The 19,586-nt window shown below is 45.0% G+C and overlaps 1 protein-coding gene across 6 annotated transcripts in view; it reads left to right on the forward strand.

Annotated features, from left to right (window-relative positions):
• PPP1R12B (protein phosphatase 1 regulatory subunit 12B) overlaps positions 1-19,586 on the forward strand; it is a 151,681-nt gene that overhangs the window by 30,381 nt on the left and 101,714 nt on the right. For all 6 annotated transcript variants that reach the window (XM_075910196.2, XM_075910200.2, XM_075910194.2 and 3 more), the window contains exons 3-9: positions 1,428-1,546; positions 4,650-4,809; positions 6,650-6,794; positions 9,143-9,217; positions 12,219-12,298; positions 12,893-13,038; positions 18,087-18,199. In XM_075910196.2, the coding sequence (XP_075766311.2) occupies positions 1,428-1,546; positions 4,650-4,809; positions 6,650-6,794; positions 9,143-9,217; positions 12,219-12,298; positions 12,893-13,038; positions 18,087-18,199 (838 nt within the window). The remainder of the gene's footprint in view (positions 1-1,427; positions 1,547-4,649; positions 4,810-6,649; positions 6,795-9,142; positions 9,218-12,218; positions 12,299-12,892; positions 13,039-18,086; positions 18,200-19,586) is intronic.

Below are 19,586 nucleotides of genomic sequence, written 5' to 3' on the forward strand. Positions count from 1 at the left end.
TTTCGTACTTTGACGGGTGGCCTTTTGCCTGGAATGGCCCATGCAGACTCTCTGCACCATTGTACTTGATGGTCACCAGCAGGGAGTGCTGATTTTCAATGATAAAGGATTAAGGAAGCTGATTTTTGTGGGCGTAACTTAGGTGAGGAATAACATTTTTTGATTGAGGGCAAGTATAAAATTGACATCAAACATCAGTGCAATTTCTGCAAATCCTGAAAACCCATCAAAGAGATCGTAAGCTCAGTGAACGTGCAGAGTTGCAGCCTGGCTACTGCTTTTCCACGTCTAAATCCAGAGCATAGAAAAGTTTCCCTATATTGCATAAAACTTGTCTTCATGTTGGGTTCTCTTGGCTTCCTCTTTTGGAGAAGCTTTCAGTGCTAGATTGCAAGTGAACTTTTCTGAAAGAGGATGAAAATAAGAAAAAAAAATTTGCTGTCTTTCCCACCCTAGCCAGTAAGATATTTAACTGAGAACTTTGCTAGTCTGTCACATTCTTCAGTGACATGCAGGCTGAATTGCCTGCCCATGTATGAACTTTTGGTTCACTTATAAAAAGGGAAGTGGAAGAACTTAAGATCAGCAGGGATGTAAAATCCTGTTTAACCAGTTAATGGGTTAATCACTTGTCTCGGATTCTGCAGATAGGCGGCCATTCTAGCCCTCGCCAATTCTAGTCGACCCGACCAAACTGGAGCACTACTAGCCCGCAGCCCTTCCGCCCGGCCTGGCAGTTAACTGGTTACTGGTAAACCTCACCAGTTAGCTGGTTACATCCCTAAAGATCAGTCTTATTTGTTTACTTTAAAATTCTTTTAGAAGTGCAAGTATGACCACGTTGGTCCATTTTTACAGGCTGTATAGAAATAAGAGTATATCAGTTGTTTGTATGGGCCACTTGGGAGTAACAGCAGGGGTTCTAAATTCTAAACTGAGAGGCTTACGGAGCAGTCTCATTTAGGATCTCCCTCGGACCAGAAAGCCAGATACAGGCAGTCCCCGGGTTACATGGATCAGACTTACATCGGATCCCTACTTACAAACTGGGTGAGGCAACCCTGCACTAGCTGCTTCCCCCCAGCAGACCAGGGAGACGCGAAGCTAGCGCGCCCCCCCCCCCCCCCAGCAGACCAAGGAGACGCGGAGCGGCTTTTCTCAGCAGACACCTCAGCTTGAGAATAAATGACTGAGGGAAGTGAGGTGTGGGAGAATAAAACTGAGCTCTGGAGAAATGTTTGGCTAGAGTTTCCCCTACAATATGTACCAGTTCCGACTTGCATACAGATTCAACTTAAGAACAAACCTATAGTCCCTATCTTGTATGTAACCCGGGGACTGCCTGTACTTGATTCTGCTATTCAGTCATCTGTGAATGTCCGTTCTAGTGACTGTCAGATACATCAGTATGGGTCTCATTTGTGTAGATACTTGCTCAGGCATGGAGCCAATGTGTCTGCTGTGAACAGTGAAGGTGAAGTCCCATCCGATCTTGCAGAGGAAGCTGCCATGAAGGACTTGCTTCTGGAACAAGTAAAGAAACAAGGTGAGCCAGCTGTGCATTTGGACAGGCTTTCTTTGGGCCTTTTAGGGGCTAAACAAGGAAACTGGCTTGATAAACCTGAAATCTGGCCCAAGGAGCAGCAGAACAAGTCACCTGTGATGGGGCACTAGAATACTTGTACAAAGCATGTCGTGGTACAAGTCACAAATTACTAATGCAATACTTAAGTTTCCGTTCTGCGTCTTATATAATAGGAGCTTGTGTAAAATACCAAAATGGTTGAAACCCTATGATGCCTTGTCTATTTACTCTCAGATGAAGTTAAATTCAGGTCTCTGATATTCAGGGTGGATTGATTTTTAAATCCGTTATTTTAATCAGCCACAAAACTTTAATTTAAATCATTGATTTTAATCTTGTCTTGCACTTTTGAGTTACTTTTTAATCAAAGGTTGATTATTGTTGGTTGATAACCATTAAAACGTGTTGACTTGCCACAGAAAGAGCCTTTACATTAAATTTGTTACTTTTTTGCTAGCAACGATGACCTACAATATCTGTACACATTTATTTAAGCAATTATAAAGCTTCATTTTTATTCAGATTCTTAACTTACATTTTTGTTAGAAAATTGACTCATTTCTTTAATAGGCTATTTTTACTATTTGTCAAGCTGCATTTGGATGGAAATTAGAATTGAACTAAATGCACCAACATTTTAAAATGGTCTTTAAGGTAGTTGCAATAAAATTCTGGTTACATAGGAAAAAAGTAAGTTTCCCAAAATGTTTGGCATTTAATGCTGATGTCTTGAACAGAAGTACTCTGTTAATGAACTGAATTGGTTGTATCTGATCGTCATGTCCTGCAAGGTTTTAGAAATAGTTGATGCCATCCTCTCGTGATCATTAAGCACTGATGAAAGGGGGTATTTTCCCTGCTTTTTCAGCTCTTGATTGGTTTCTCATCTCTGGCTGAGCTGAAGTGAACTACCCGAATAAACAGAAATGATTTAAATACTCTGTCCATGCAGACAAGTTTACTTTTGTCAAGCCGTTTTAGCAGTTCAACAAACTCTTGGCTATGTAGAACTTGGTCAGTGACACCCAGTTCAGTGCTCTGATTTTCTTGAAAACCTTGGCAGCAAATGTACTATTAAAATATTTTTTCTTCAATTAAAATGATTTTAATAATTTTAGGCCTTAAAATAGAATTTGAAATGCCAACAGTGTATATTATATTTATTTTTCAAAAGGAAAAATGTGTTTTGGTACAAATCCAATTTGAATAAGCCTTTTAAAAGGCTGATTGCTTTTTATCCAGTCAGTTGGTCTCTGTGATAACTTCACTGAGGTCTGTTGTTGTTAGTGCCATTGTGTTATTCCAAACAAGAACAAACGCAAATCCAAGTTGCAGCAGTTTGTTTTCCTTCAGTGGAAAAAGCAAAGGTCTTGTCTACACTGGGATTTTGTAGTCGTTGCGCTGTTTAGAAGAATCAAATTGTCTGAACGGTTTACTTTGGATTGAAACTGGTATAGACCTGTGTTTCTCAACCCCCTATTTTTTTATAAAGTACTCCTTTAAAAAAAAAAAAGAAGTTCCCTCCATACCTATAGTTTTCAGACACACAATTTTTTTTCTAACATTGAAGCACATTTGTTTAAACAACTTAATCGTAGCCAGGCGGGCAATGAAATCTTTGGGTGTAAAAACTACAAAAATAATAAAGCGCTGTAAAACTTGAAACAAAAATCCAGTTTTCTCCAAATTTCAGTGGAGCGGACCCCCCCCCCCCCCGACTTCTCTCTAGTACCCCTAAGAGTACTCAGACTACTGGGTGAGAAACACTGGTATAGACTGTACTGAAGCAAGTTGCTCTCGGCTACAATGAAAAGCATTGGTGGTAGGGGTTAGTGCCAGTGTAGATATGATGCAACTCTGACCCTCCTTCCCTTCTTCTCTGTGCGCGCACAGCCTAAGTTTTCCCTCTATAGGGCCCTGGCTAGACTAGATATCTTTGCACTAAGCGTGCTGAGAACTCGCTGGAAGCTTGCACCTGTCTAAGATGGTGAACTTCTAAACAGCAGTAAAGGTTCTAACCTGGTTTATCTGCAGATGTGGGAAGGCACCTTTGTAGCCCTTCCTGTTTAGAAGGTTTTCTCTGCTGCTGTGAGGGTTCGAGACTTAACCGTTACAAATATAAGCTTAAAGTCTATAGTAATTAATGGAGCTGGGCCCTTCTGCTCAGTTTCCCACTTGATATTGGCATCTGGGGGATTGGAATTTTTGAGACTTGTTTAGGAAGAAACTTGAAAACTTGCCTAGAAAGTTCACCAGGAGTTTCTATGAAAAATGTAACCTTTTCTGAGTTTTGCTGCATTCCCCTGGAAATGAGAGCCATTTAATTCTCCTTTCTTGTTGCATAGCTTATTAATGATGTTGGTGCTGGTGTAGTCTGTACACTGGAATGAATCCAGCCTTAACCCACATATGCAGCTTAGTTGTTGCATGGGCTGTTGTGGATCTAAAAGTGATCTTTTTGCGGCAGGATCAATGGCTCCATTAGTATAGGAATGTGGTGAATCCTGCTCCCATCCACGGGGGTGGCCACCAACAGATACGCTCCCATTTCTGTGGTCACTTAAATGCATTGCCTATTTCTTTGCAGTACAACACATCAACTTCAGTGAGTTTTAGGCATGCAGGAATGCACTGTTCTAGGTGCATGTATCTAGGTTTAACCTTGCAAGAGGTATCTGCGGTGTACACAACAGATTAAAAGTATATTCAAGTTTAATGCAATTTAGCTGTCCTTTAGCGCAAACTTGTGCTGACTTTTTTTCAAGCTAGGTCTGCTGTTTTGAGAACCCAGATCTTGCACCCTTAGCCAATTAGTGCTATTGCTAGCAATCATGGGCTGGCTCACAAATGAATTTTTCAATTTTAGGTGTTAATTACCCCAAATTCCTTTTTGTTTAACGAGTGTGGTTCAGGTGTTCTCCTACATCCTGGGAAATGTTTATCGTGAGCTCGCAGAAGCCATTGCAAAGCAGCCAGACCTTTTGGTGACCATGATTCCATTTCAGATTGACATGCAGGTGAGCTGTGGTTTGCTTTTGTTTTTTCATCTGCGATGTTTCCACAGGGGTGGACCTGGAACTAGCAAGGAAAGAGGAAGAGCAGCAGATGCTGCAGGATGCACGGCAGTGGCTAAACAGCGGGAAGCTTGAAGATGTAAAGCAACCCCGGTCAGGGGCCACTGCTCTTCACGTAGCTGCAGCCAAGGGCTACTCTGAAGTGATGAGGTAATGACTCCTTTACGTCGGTCAGCGCCTTGAGTCCGGGTCTGTAGTGGAAGGGGCTGCTCCTATCACTGTAGTTGAGGACAAGGTTTGTTTTGGGTGTACGGTAGTGGGAGTGTTAGGGTCCCAACTCAGATTCAGCCTCTGCTGTTCTGTTTATAAACGTGTGCACCCCCGAAGATGCTCATCCAAAGTGCTTGGGCGCCTCTGGGTGTTTCTTGGATTGAAAATTAAATAAGGTGTGTGCTCCCCCTCTCCCTCGCCATGTGACTTTGGGGAAGAGTTGCAGAGAGGAGCCAATCAGACTCCACTCTGTAGGAGCAGAAGAAATCAAAGATTGATGGAAATGCCCTCAAATGGGGAAGCAACGGTGTGTCATGTTTTCACATGTCCTCTGCCCTATGCTGATTGGCTGTTTGCTCCAGCCATCCGACTCTCTCTACTTCAGCCTCTTCACCTGCCCCCTTACTGTTCTCCTTCCCTTTATTCCATGTAGCTGTTGCCCTCCTAAGAAAGCCCACCCAAAAGAAGAAAGTAAAATGGAACTGTGACACTTGCCACCATCACGCTGCTGGTAAACCAAGGCTGTCTTGTCTATTCAGACAGCACCATCTCCTGGCTTAGATAGTGGGCTCTGTGGTGCAAGACCTGCTGTCTTGGTCTGCTTTTCACACACCCAGCATAGTGGGGCCTACTTCATGACTAAGGCTTCTAGGTGCTACAGGAACACAAAGGTGTAACGTGGAACTTCCGTAGGGTCAATTCTGGACTCTGCAGAGCGGGGAGTTCCCAGTTCAATGTAAGCGTGCGTTTCCCTGGAAGCTCTGGGGTGGTGTAACTAACGATTCGCTTGAATGATCGCCACCGAGGCATGGACAAGTTATGTGACACTAAGCGTTACTCCTTGTGCATGTAACCACAGGTGCCCTGTAAGTTAAGCAGCTGTCCCCCTCTCTCCTATGCTTATGTTTCATGTGAAATTGTTTGAACTTTCCAGCCCAGAGGAAAGACACTCGCCAGTCCTTTAACACCCCCGTTGCACTTACTGCTGCTTGCGGCTTTTGGAACGGGGAATTTCCACTTGCAGTGCTGCTGATAGGCCCGTGGGTGTAAAAGCAGCAGCAGCCTTTGAGCAACCTTGTCAAAGGCTGAGGGGTGTGCGTGTGTGTTTTCCCTGGGCGAGCAGCTCTGGGAAGGTGTTTTCCAACCAGTCACCTGGCTGCTTTCTCCCAGGCCACCCCTTGTGCTACGGAGATGCTCCTCTGAAACGCCCATTGTCCAGGGTCACATCCCCTCTGGTGTGGCAGCTACATGACACTCGCTTGGGGCTGGGCAGTTGATGTGTCAGACTGCTGTTTTATCAGCTGCTCATAACCATCACCGTGTTTCCCTGTGCTCCCCTATCCGTAGCCACCTGTTGACTCTTGTCTTGTACTTGGGTTGTAAGCTCTTTCAGGCAGAGACCGTCTGTCCTGTATGTAGCACCCCATGACGCAAGGTGGCCCTGGTTGGGGCCCATAGCTTCAAGCACTCTAAAGTCATGTACACAATGTTCCACGACCCGCTGAGTTTGGTGTGACTGGCCTGGGCGGAGTTTTGCATGACTCCAATAATGGGGTGGCTGCACTTTCCAGTAGTCACTGTTGGGAGTGTTGCTTAGTCCTCTTGTGGAGAACTTCCCCTCTCCTCTAGCTGGTCCAGGAAATCAAACGGAGAGCCAGTCGGGGCTCTTACTCTTGGCTATCTTATGAAACGCAAATCTAAGCACTAGTGTCTTACCTGGCCTACTTCACCACGCTACCCCCTGCCTGGCACTTGGCATGCCTTCATTCTCTTGCCTTAGGCTCTTGATCCAAGCTGGCTTTAATCTGAATGTCCAAGACAACGATGGCTGGACTCCACTCCATGCTGCTGCACACTGGGGCGTGAAAGAGGCTTGCACTATCTTGGCCGAGGGGCTCTGTGACATGGACATCAGGAACAAGCTGGTAAGGGAGTGTCTGCCGCTTCAGCATTACAGTGACTGCCTGCAAACAAGGAATGTGCTGCTCCGCTAAAACAGCCTTTTCCTAGAGGAGCACTGTCCCTGTTGTGTTGGAGCTCACCTGGGCTATTTTTTACAGACAAATGTGTCCATTGCTCAGCCAGCTGTCTGGGAGGTTGCATGAAAACCAGCTCTTATGACCAGGTGTAAATTGAAATGTATTTGCAAGCAGAAAATTTAAAGATTTCCCTTTTTTTGAGACTGCTACCTGCTGTAGCCTTGTGGAGAAAAGGGCAGCTCAGGAATCCAAGTGAGGAATATAGGGCATCTTCCTCTTTTAAAACTTTTTTGGCTACTTAAAATGAACAAAAAAAAATCAGTCTTATTTGCATGGGGAATAAGCCCAGGTGCAAAAAACTTGATGGTGTTAAAACCAGAGTTTTTAATGAGCGCTTTAATTGTCCATGTGTTGCTCTGACAAAGCCTGTAACCCTTTTGGAGGTAACAGATTGGGTGTTGAAGGTTTTAAATCCCTTTCCAGTCATACTGACATCTTGCTCATAGAAGCTGGATGAACCTGCAGAATTTGCTAGTTGTGAGGGCGGGAAATAAAGAAACACAGTGTAATTATTGTTTTGCTGAGTTGTCCCCCATGAAACTCCCATCCTGTTCGTCTGTATTTCTTTTCCTGTTATTTCTGAACTGTGGTGAGTGTGAGACTGTTTTTACCTGTCTAAACTGCTTCCTGCCCGAATTGATTCAGTGCTGTAATATTGTGGCCAGTTCTTTGGCAGTGGATTGAGACTACACCTGCTAGAATGACGTCAGAGAATGAATCCAGGCAGGAGGCTTATGTGAATGAGGGGAAAAAATAATTTTTTGTAAGTGTCTGGCTGAATGTGGCATTTTCCTCCTTTGTGAAAATGAGGAATAGAGTAACATCTCCTGGTAGTGGAAATTGATGTGAAAAACCTACTTTTTGTGATTCATTGGTTTATTTTTATTTCCATGATCATTCACCTAAGGTCTGATCTGGCAAAGAGAACCACATAGACCAGGGGTGGGAAAGATAGGGTCCGCGGGCCATGTCTGGGACACCAAGCTGTTTGTTCTGGCCCAAAGCTACCCTGTTGTCCCCCACCTGCAGGCCGATCGAGACCTGGGAATGGGGAAACATGTGAAGTGTCCTCCCCCCACACCAGGAGCATGTGGCACAAGAGGGAACCGCCAGCTGTTCAAAACAGCTGGCAGTTCCCCTAGGTGCCCCATGCCCCGGGTGGGGGGCAAGAGACTTCATGTGCTTTCCTATACTCAGGTCCTGATTGTCCTGGGGATGGTGGGGGGAGAGTTCACAAAGCCTCCTCCTTCCCCCCTCCTCCGCCCCCCAAGGGCAGGCCATGACTGGAGGGAACAGCCCCTCTCTGCCCAGCGCCTCGCCCCTTCAGAGGGGTGGCCTGTGACCACTGCTAAAATTTGAAGTGGGCCCCCCTGCAAAAACTCTTGCCCACCCCTGACATAGATAGACCCCTGCAATTAAGATTCTCTTTGCTGGATTGGGACCTAATGTGCAAAATTCTGTCATCTTCAGTGGTTGTCTCAGTTACTGCTGCAAATGAGGGAGGTTCTGCTGCCTTGTCTGCAGACAATCCCTTTAGATGTTATGTGGGTCATAAATCCCTTTAGCGATCTGACCATTGGTGGTAAATTCCTTGGGCAGGAGCTGTGGCCTGTCAGCCTTGATGTAATCAACAGACATCAGGATTTATTATTAAAGTGATTAAGGTGGCTGACTATTTGAATTAAAATGGCAGTGTTGCAGCTCTCTTGCATTACATCCCGAAGTGGCTTTCCTACCTACTTGTTATATTTATGCACAACTGTTCAGGACTGAACCCCCCTCAGCTGTGTCCTCCTGATGGCTGCAGATTGCCAGGTGCTTAGTGCTCGGATGAGTAGGGTAGGTTGAGGTCACCCTCGTCTTTAACAGAGACGTGCAATTTTTGGAGAGCCCCTGACTTGAACACAGTATCTCTTGCTGCCCAGTTGACCATGGGACCTCATTCTCTGAGCCATACTTGTCCTGAAGGTGAGTCTGGCCATGGGTTGCATTATAAGACTGCAGCTTCTGGATGTTCCTAGTGTAGGAATGAAGTGGCTATGGCAGAATGACATGGGGAGTGTCTTCTCCACCATCCTATTCTGTGTCTCCTAGCCAGTGAAGGCCAGGAGGCGGGTCTCTTGATTGCCTGCTGCAGCTGGAACAGCTCCGGTCTCTCCTCTGCTGGTGAAGAACACTTCTCGCATGTTAACAAAGCAATGGTGCCTTTGTTTTCTGATTGCTTATGTCACTAGGGTCAGACACCATTTGATGTGGCTGATGAGGGACTGGTGGAGCACTTGGAGATGCTGCAGAAAAAACAGAATGTGGTGAGTGTTTGGCTGACCTCTTCCTTGCTTTCTAACTGGCTATCTATGCATGGATAATCTAGCATCCACATACGTACACGTACGAGGCATGAAACGAAGTGCCACCATTTTTTTTTAAGTTGGTTGGGAGACATTAAGCATGTCGGCATATTTAAGGTTCTAGAACCAATTGGCTAGCAACTCCGCTATGACAAGAGGGCCAATAATTTATCAACCTCTGGAATTCTAGACTACTCTGAGTGTAGCTTTACAGTTCATCTTTACATTCACCATCCTCCCTAAATCTCGTCTTTCTGGGAGGTACTTAAATAGCAATTTGGGCACACTTATGGTTACTAGAACTCTGTTCGTGTAGATATGCAAGGGAAGAGGCCTCAGACTGCTCTGTATTCTGAGCTGATCTGTTTATTACTGAATGGTCTTTTAGAACAAGACTGGGTCAGGGAGAAGTAATTGCAAGTTACTATGTGAACTCCAACATTGGGAGAAGTTGAGTCATTTCAAGCCCACGCTAAATCGTGGGTAATCTTGTGATGTGGGTAGCAGGTTCTAGCAGAAACTGTGGGCCTTGAGAGCAAAATAAAGCAGGTTGTCGTATTGCAGCATTGGTCTGGAGCTGAATTCTTTCCTCATTCTTCTCAGGCATGCCACTTATTCATTGAAGTCACCAAGATCCATGCAAACCAAAACCCAAGCCACTGCCCATATGCAGTTTAACATGGTGGAATAGGAGAAAATGTTAGCTATAAAAACATGCTGGTGACACCAATACTTACAACTGTGAGGACTATGGCAGTGAAAGTCTAGATTTCTGGCTGCAAGGCAGTGGCCCAGCAGTCCCCCCCGTTGCATCTTCTCTCCTCTCCTCCAACCTGTTTTTAATGTGAGCCAGCTTCTAAGCAAATTAAGGGAATTGCTAAGCTAATATGTAAACAGTGTTCTCAGGCATTTCTCCAGGCAGTGTGAACCAGCTGAATGCAGAAAACTGCACTCCTAATTAAAAACAAAACAAAGACGCACCTACAAATTCTCTTGCATAAGACTAAGTTGTGTTTTTTCAAACTGCCTGGTGTAAGTCACTGGCGTTGAGATTTGAGTAGTCCATACACAAATTTCTTAAAGAAACTAGCCATGTTTCTTTCAGGCAGGAAAAATGGTGGGGTGTCTTCTATGTTCTCACCTGGCGGGGAGGGATAGCTCAGTGGTTTGAGAGTTCAATCCTTGGGGAGGCCATTTAGGGATTTGGGGCATAAACTCTGTCAGGGATGGTACTTGGTCCTGCTGTGAAGGCAGGGGACTGGACTTAATGACCTTTCAAGGTCCCTTCCAGTTCTAGGAGATAGGCAATCTCCATTCATGCACCTAAAGTTGGGCTAAATGAGGCACTTGATGCTTATAGGAGTAGCTCTATTTTAAGTCACGAAATGCTTCACTGTTAGTTTTCATACATTCAAAGACATCAGGATATTCCTGCTGCTTACATGTCCAGAGGGATTCTGGGTACCTCTCTTGGAAAGAAGCAAAGGCGGCAGGAAGTCCTCTGCTGAACAGACAGTGTCATTCCAGTCAGTCTCCCCTTATAGGACTGCCTGGAGTATTCTCTTAGTTTGTCGCACAACCCTGGAGTTCTTCAGTGTTTTTCAACCCTATAAATCCTGTGCTAGGAAGTTTTCATTTTGGGATTCCAGGATGCATTCATTGATGAACATGAGTGCCAAGCTATGGGATTTTTTCAGGCTTAGAAAGAGCCTCATCATGCAGCACTGCTAGAATTGTCTTTCTGCTCTACCTAAAAATGCCTCTAGCTCCTGGGAGTTACCGTGACTATGACCATGCTGCCTCTGTTTTATCTATCCCTAATGGAGATGAGATTTTCTGAACCACTTGGCCAAAATGCTTCCATCACTGCAGGAATTCACACTGAAGGACAACTGCCCCTCTCCCCACTTCTGTACGTGTGCTTGAAAAGACAGGACAGTACATCTGGGAAAAACAGTTGACCCTTAAGGTCATAGGGGACTCCCCTCCATCAGCATTGTTGCTGATTTCCATGGAATTTCCCGAGCAATGCTACTTGAATGTAACAATTGTGACAGACCCAGGCCAGCTGGCTGCCACACACTAATGGAGGGAAGACATGCTGGGGCTTGGGTGAACAGCTTTTTCTTCCCTGAGTAAAAAGGGCCAAGCCTAGTGCAGCATAATCAGGCAGGTACCTGGGGTCAATTGGAGCTTGCCCGAAGCTGCAGGCTCATTAGATGCCTGTAGCCAATTAAGGCCTGTGGAGCTGCTTTAAAAGCTGCTCCCACCGCCCCTCCCCCCCCCCGCCCCAGGTAAGGAAGTGAGGGAAGGAAAAGAGATGTTCGGGAAGGAGGAAGTGCTGTGTGAGCCGAGTACTGCTGAGCAGGTACCAAAGGAAAGGTGCTGGGAGGGATTGTTTAGGTAATCGGCCCAGGGAAAAGCTGCTGGATTGAGAGTGGCAGTGACTGTGCCTGTTGCCATTGCCTTAGGATCCGTGGGCTGGCACTCGGAGTAGTGGGAGGGCTCGGGTTCCCCCAAAACTTTCCCATGACATCACACAACCTGCCCCCGAGAAGGGAGATCAGGACTCCATAAGGTTGGGGTAATAACCCTTCTGAACTAGACTGTGAGGAGTATGGCTCAGTAAGCTAAGGCTCCTGCCTCTAGTGAAGAGAGGTCACGTGGAGGGCCACAGTGGGCCTCTGAGGCAGACGCTATCTGCCAGTAACATGGGACCCCCCCGGAGCATGGCCGGAGCTTTGCCATGCAACGTACCTGGTGACTTCCTTGTAGATCTTCCTAGCCATGATGTGGTGTGTTTGCCTGTCAAATTGAGCCATAATGAAGCAGTTAGAAGGGCAAAAACCCTGCCACTTCCTCAAAATGAGGCTTGGGATGACTTGAGACTGGTACGGAGCAACTTGTGCTGATGCTGCCTGTTTAAATGTGGCCTTCCTGTTCTTCTTGCTCCTTTTGACAGCTGCGCAGTGAGAAGGAGATGAGAAACAAGCTAATTGAAGCTGATATGAATGGCAAATTGCAAAGTGGACTCTTCAAAAAGTAAGCCCCCCCCCCCCCCCTCAATCTTAAAGTCTAGCCTGATGTAAAAAGGGACCAGCTATTTCATGCCCAGCTACAGGTCATGCTGCATTTGTTCTCGTTGCAGCTTTCAGATGCCAGCTCGGCATCTCCTACTAATTTTTCTTGGTCTCATTACTTGCTCTAGAGCAGTGACTCCTGGGAGGTGGGAGACACACACACACTAGCTGGTGTAGCCTTGTCTTTCCTGCATCTCCTCCACTCCTGTCTTCCCTGTATGTCTCCATCTCCAGCCGCTGTTGAGGACTTGAGGGTCTCACTTGGAACCCGTTAGCACAGGTAGAGGGATACCCTGGAGTCCTGTGAGGTACTGTAGTCCACAACTCCACAGCTGAGGGGAGCTGTCCCAACCGGCAGGGGGGATGCAGGTCTGGGAGTTGCACCCATTGCACAGGTCCTGGGTAGGAGATATCGGGGTGAAGAAGATTGTACGAGGTATTTTTACGCTTGCCTGTTCTGGATGTAGTGAATTATCTGCAGGTTCCTTAAGAGTAAAGGTCAGAAATGGCTTGCTTTCGCCCTGGTTGGCACACCTTAAATTCTTGTTTGTCTCAGCAAAGAGCAGATTCTTTATGAGGAAGATGCTCTGAAGTCCCAGGAACCAGAAGAGGAGAACAAGGAATCGAGCAGTTCCAGCTCTGAGGACGAGGAGGAAGCCGAAGAGGATGAGGCTTCAGAATCAGATGCTGAAAAGGAGGCAGGTAATGCATAATGCAGCACTAAAATCATAGCAAATTAAAACATGAGGCCTCAGCTAGGGAGTCCCACTCACTGGTTTTCTAAGGCTGGAAGCCTTTAAAATGGTTTCTTCAGATGAGCAGAGCTGCTAAATAAATCACATAGACTGGTAGAGCATATGGTGAATAACTGCATAGTGAGGTTAAAAAAGGGCAGGCCTGATGCCATTGACCCTGCATTTATTTTAAAACCGATTAACACGTAGGTGAGAAGTTAGAATTTGATCTCCATACCCCAAATTGGCAAAAGTAATAGTTCTTGCCCTGTCCTTTCCTTTAACACAACGTCACAAGACGCTCCTAAAGGGATGAAACTTGTCAAATGTTTCAAACCAGCTTTGTTGTTTCAACAGGCCACTTTCCTTTTTGTTTACTGGCTTGTAGGTCAGCATAAGTGCCAAAGATCTGGGAACGGATTTTAATTTAAATTCTCAATCAGCTTTCCGTCAGGACAGCACCGGGTTATGTGGGTCCTGTATAGTATAGATACTGCCTTTCCCTCTTCATGATCATGTGAAATGCTTTGAAATGTTGGATGGCAGACTGCACTAACTTCAGGCTGGGTTCTAGTTAGAGCCCCATGAAACTTGGTAGATTTTTTTGGGGGGGAATTTTGTGTTTTTGTTTGATCAGCCCTGCCTCCTCATGCCCCCTCCTCCTTGTACGGCCACCAAATCCTGCTGACCCCACGTGCTTGGCATACCTGTGACCATTTGAGTGCACTGTCTGCTGGAACTGATCTTGTTAGGTTCCCATTTGTGCTCAGGGATGCTGCCAATGGCTACTGGCTCTCCCATGGCTGATAATGAGCTTTTGATTTTCTTTCATTTTATCCATTGCTTTTTGTTTTATTTTGTGATTGTTTCGTGTTTAGGGGTAACACGGTGCTCTTGTTAGTTTCCAGCCCAGCCTTATTTGCTTGTGCTCCCCTTTTAAAGGTAAAAATATTGGAAAACGAGCTGGCTACTCAAAACCTATCAATGTATGGAGAAAATAGTACTGCTATTGCACCATGAATATAATGAAGTGAAAAGAGGTGTGTCTAGAACTTCTAGCTAAATCAATGTAATGTCGCTCAATAAAAGCCACTTGCTGTTGTCCTAGATAAAAGACTAAAAATGTATCTTTTTTTTTTTCAAGGAAAGATAAACTGTAGAAAATGGAAACTTTGTTTTCTGTTCTATTTAAATATTCCATCACCACGTGGGGGCAGGAAAAGCTTTTTCTGATTTTGCTATATTGGTCCTGGGGGAATTGTGTAATTTTACTATGGCTCCAAATTTATCAATTGCAGAATTTCCCCAGGACTAGTGCAGAAAGGTTTCAGTCTGAAAAATAATGGATTGACTAAGTACATAATATCAGAGGGGTAGCTGTGTTAGTCTGGATCTGCGCATAATGTAATCTTCAGGCTTGAGATGCTCCTGTTAATTGCTGGCGTTCCAGGCTCCCAGTTTCTTCATAACACCTCTGGGGTTTCAGTTAGGAACATAATCAGGATGTGTATGGTGCAAGTGTTGGTCAAGTGACCATATTTAGGTCTGTGCTTCCTGATCTCATCTCTCTCATCCCATCTCTCTTCAGAAGGGCTGACCACAGATTCCTGTGATACTGTTAGTCTTTCATCCCCAGAATACAAACTGAAAACCAGTCCCCCTAGTGTTCATAATGTAAGATGATTAGAATCCTTGTTCTGAACACCGACTTTAGAAAACTACAAGACAGCATTTTACTGGGTGATAATAGTACTTAGAGAATCTGCAAATATATTGCTAAACTTACTAGGCAAAATAAGGAAGACTTATATTGACCAAGTTTTAGTGTAGCTATGTGTTATAACTGCACCGTGCTTAGTCTATTTCCTTAGTGTGCTAATCAATAAGTCTTTACCCCCAGCGAGCACTAAGTGTCAAACCATGAAGATATAGAAGTACAACCAGGATTCTACCTTGCAGCAAAAGATCTATCACTTGGGCTCTGACTGGGCGAACCTGAAGATGTACAATGAATTAAAGGGCCTGAAAGATCTAAGTTGAACTTGGCAGAGTTGAATGTTTAGAAAAAGTCTGTCGATGTAATTGATGAAAAAAACTAGTTTTTTTGTCAATGAAATCTTTCAGCATGTAAATAAAGTGTCATGTGGATTCTAGTCCATGTGTTTAAAGAACTTTTAATAGGTAGCAACTTTGTCTTGTATTTCCTGGATCTTGCAAGCAATTCAAGAACTTGAATGCAACACCTATAAATCAGGTACGCAGAATGGCTTTTCTTTTTTAGGAGTTTCAAGGATATCACTTTTTAAACATTTTATTTATTTTTATCAATTTTAAACGTTCATAGTCTGTTACGAAGCTTCAGGATTTTTTTTTAAAAAATTTCAGCTTACATTTTCAGTTGTGGGAAATTATGGTGGGGGGCCATCAGACAGATATTTAATGACGGGTATAAGGATTCAAATTATTCAAATTTTCTAACCGTTAAAGCACTGTTTGATAGCCATTGAACATTGCAAGACACAGTGTCAGTCAATCTTTATATATGAACTGGGAACATCCAAAGGCCCCACTCGGGGCTTCATTGAACAAACATGGAGACTGTTTGCCTTGGAGAGCTTATCGGCTCTTTGCCTTGTTTGAGAATTTTAGGTCCTACTTAGAACCTCGGCTGCCCAAATTCATACTTGCTCCAAACGAATGTGCAAATTGCTATTTGCAGGTGCATGTGCTTCTAAAATCAGCTGAGCCTCAGCTGACATTGGCTTTTTAACATTTTTGTATACATTTCCCAATTGTATTTTATTAATCTTGCCAACTTTCGCATTCACCTCTTCGTAAAGGCACATTGGAGAGGCTGAGCCAATCCAGTCATAGAGGTCTTTCCACTGGAATTCAGACTTTGTGTTTTCGAAGTCTTAAGTTTACTTAGAATTCCCAGCCGGAGACAAAATAATCTATAGTTGTCTAGTCCCATCCTTGCTAGTTCAAATTTCCACCTATATTACATATGTTATATTGTCTAGCTTGTGTTAGGTGGGATACTTCAATCCCATTACTCCTAGTTGTATGCCTTTCATCCCATGGTAGGGGGGTGATGGGCTAACTGGAGCAGGCAGGTTGGCCGGAGCAAGTGTCCTATGGTGCGGTAGGACAGGCAGGCTGGCCAAAGCCAGCCCCCCTTCCTCCCCCCCGCCCCGGCCCAGTGTTCCCTCTAAGCTGTGCAGCTCTATGCATGGAGCTGACTGACTGGGTGGGGCTTGATTAATCACCTGTGAAGCTGTGCTGCCTGCATCTTAGAGGGAACACTGTCCCCACCCACCGAACCCAGCCCTCCATGGTTAACCTGTTAAAGTTAACTGGCGAAACAAAATGCTGAATAGGTATTTATATCCCTGCTTTAATCCTAGATCTATCAATCTGTTCAAGTCTGTGACTTTGTCAATTGCTCTTCTGTGCACTTTCTGTGTATGTCCTGTGTCCTTTATGGAATGAGGTGCTTGGAACCAAGTGCTATGTTCTAGGAGTGGAGGAATCTCTGATATCGAGACCGGTTGTCACGGAGATCCCCCTTGAGACTGTCAGCTGATTGGCTGATTGTACCACTGAGCCTTTCTCTCTGCTCTCTGGGAGCTCCCCATCATCCTGCTCTGCTGGCCCAGAAGCTCTGGGCTCTCCTAGCAAATGCACAGAGTTGGGGTAACAGCCTCCAGCAAAGCAACAAACACAGATACTGAGGACAATTCACCTCTGGGAAGGCTGTCACAGGGACCTGACACAGGACCCTTGTGCACAGCCCCAGTGGAATCAAAACTCCAGGTAAATCTGTCTTACTGTGTGTGAAACTTACACAGAGTAAGCTAGTAAAGTTGTTCACCTGCTTTATCAATGGGAGGGCTGCAGAGCTGTTGCTCTCCCCTCCCCAAGTGATTTTTTTAACTATAAAAATAGGATTTAAGTGACTGCAATTGATAACAGATCAAAGTAAGTTCGCAAACATGCCAGCTAAGCCTAATACGCTAGGAGAAGTTGTTACAAATCATAATTTCTCACCCTAGTTCTTATTTCAGGTAAAGTCCTTTTCAGGCCAGAGCAGATCTTCTTTTTTCTGACCTGGATCAAGTAGCTTCTCTCCCTCCTCCCCCATTAGTTTTTAATTTCAAGATCTTTTCCTGTATCATCTTAGGGAGGGGAGCAGTCTGTGAAGCCAGCTGAAGACCATCATTGTTTGTTGCCCATTCCTTACAGGATTTCCCAAGGGCAGGTTCAATTCCTCCCACTCCTGTGGAAAATTACAAAATTAAGATGGATTCCAGCACCACATCACCTCCATTTGTAGGTCCAATCACAATCCTGTTTACAGAGAAACAAGATTATTCACAGATTGTTGCCTTGAGTACCAGGCCATTAAGTTCCTTAAGTACCACTAATGGCTTTCACTAGAAGACGTAGATGAATAAATAGGTTTATATTTTGAATTTCTAACTTCACGTACAAGAATGATACCATGCACACAAATAGAATATACATATTCAGGGGATTACAGGCTCTAAAGATAGATTATATGCCCCAATTTGCTTATTCATATTCAAAATCCATTTCTGTAAAAATATGCGGCCACGGTGTTGCACACAACTCAAAAAGCCGTAGCATGGTGTAAGACTGAGCATATAGAATGGAGCAATTAGATTAGCTGAAGGAAATCTAATGAATGAAGTTTGTCAGGCCTCAAACCTTCTCTGGAAAGAAGGGGCAGTTTGTCTGCTATGGATGAAATAGATGCTGGCAGCTGTAGCCACTTACCACAGAGGTGTCTCAGGACTGGGCAGAAATATCTTTTGTTCCCTGAGTAGACTTAGGGATGCTTTTTTTTTATTCTGAGTGTGAGGAACTAGAATGGTCCATAATTCCACACACTCGGTTTGCTTGCTTGCGCACCGCAGGGGTAGAGAGGAGATGGTTTCGAAATACAGCATTCAAACACCTTTTGCCCCTCCTCCCACTTGTCTTGCATTGTAGAGAGAAAGAACGAGTCCTTTGCCAACCATTCTGGTCACGAATCCAGGCCTAGCGTCACTGAGCAAATACCACCACCAGAGCATAACTCCTTCGCTACATCTTCTGCCAGAAAAGTAAGTGAATTGGGGATTGACGTGGTGTCCAACTGTGTGTCCCATTGTTGCTTTCAAGCAGTTGGTTGTGCTGGAGAATAGATTTTCTTAAACTGATGTTCAGAGAGGTTGCAAGACTTACAATTGGATACTATTCTCTCTCTGATTTAACAAAGATGCACAGTTAACAGCAGAATAATCTGGGACGTGCACAAATGGGGCTAATTTTGTGTGGTGTGCTATTTTCCCATTATGTCACCCTCTGAAATAAGTTGGTCCATTAAAAAGCACTTTGCTGCTTAACAATTACTCCTGGTTCTCTGGCCGGGAACAGCCCCCATTGCCTGTTTGGTGACAGAAGCAGTTTTGTCCACATCTGATCTGCTAGTTCCTTTCAGCAGGAAGTAACTGCAACAAAGAGCTTCATTGAAAACTGCCCTTAAGGAAGCTACTGGTAAAATTGCCACAAAGGGCAGAAACAGGAATGTGACAACAGTGCAATTGGTGTTGATGCACAGAATCTAAAGAGCCATCCAGCTTCCATAACCTGCCCCAGACTCGAGGGAACTGTACAGTCTGATGCTTACAACAGTGAGGTACAGGTGAAACCCCTCTCCCCGAAGTGAACTGCTGTTGCTACTAAGATCAGACCTAAACCTCTTCTGATGCTAAATCTCTGTAGCTAGCAGGAGCCACACATGCTGGTCCCTATGCATATTCCATACACGCCTGAAACTGCAGCATTTGCATGCAGTGTCTGTTGGTCCATGTGTGGGCCCTGAAGCGCTTTGTGCTTCGTAGCTGTGGTATATAGAGAAGTGCAGACCAACCCCCTCTCCTGTTCCTTCTTACTCTTGCAGAGTCTGAGTCCGAGTCCTGTGTCCAGAGCTCCCTTTGTGCTGGTTTCGTATCTGTAAATATTATAGTACTGTATAGGTCCTAATGTGTTCAGTCTTGTTTAAAATTTAGTCCCCCTCTGCCCGCTTCCTTGGGGCCTCCTCCTGGAAGAAGGACCATGCTTAGAGTCATGGGATTTAAGAGATGTCTCCTGCTCTTTTCTGAGCAGGCTATCACCACCACTCCAAAGCCCTGCAGACAATGGCGCTAAACACCTTGACCATCTAGGGAGAAAAGTATTTTCATCCACTAACCTCCAGTTTAGAATCGCTACCTACCAGGTCCTGTTAGTGAAGCATGGTTTTACAAATGATCACACGTTCTTGGTGTTCACTGGCACTCAGTCAGTAGATGGGTCCAATTCCTACCCTCACTTGCAGGGGCAGATGACCGTTTTGCGGGGCCCTGGGCAGCATAATTCCGCGGGGCCCCCCCTTTGCCGTGGGGCTTTCTGAAGCGCGGGGCCCGGGGCGGCCGCCCCGTTCGCCCTGCCCTGTATCCGCCCCTGCTC

Source organism: Pelodiscus sinensis, chromosome 27 (genome assembly GCF_052426305.1).
Source record: "Pelodiscus sinensis isolate ZL-2025 chromosome 27, ASM5242630v1, whole genome shotgun sequence".
In the NCBI taxonomy this organism is placed as follows: Eukaryota; Metazoa; Chordata; order Testudines; family Trionychidae; genus Pelodiscus; species Pelodiscus sinensis.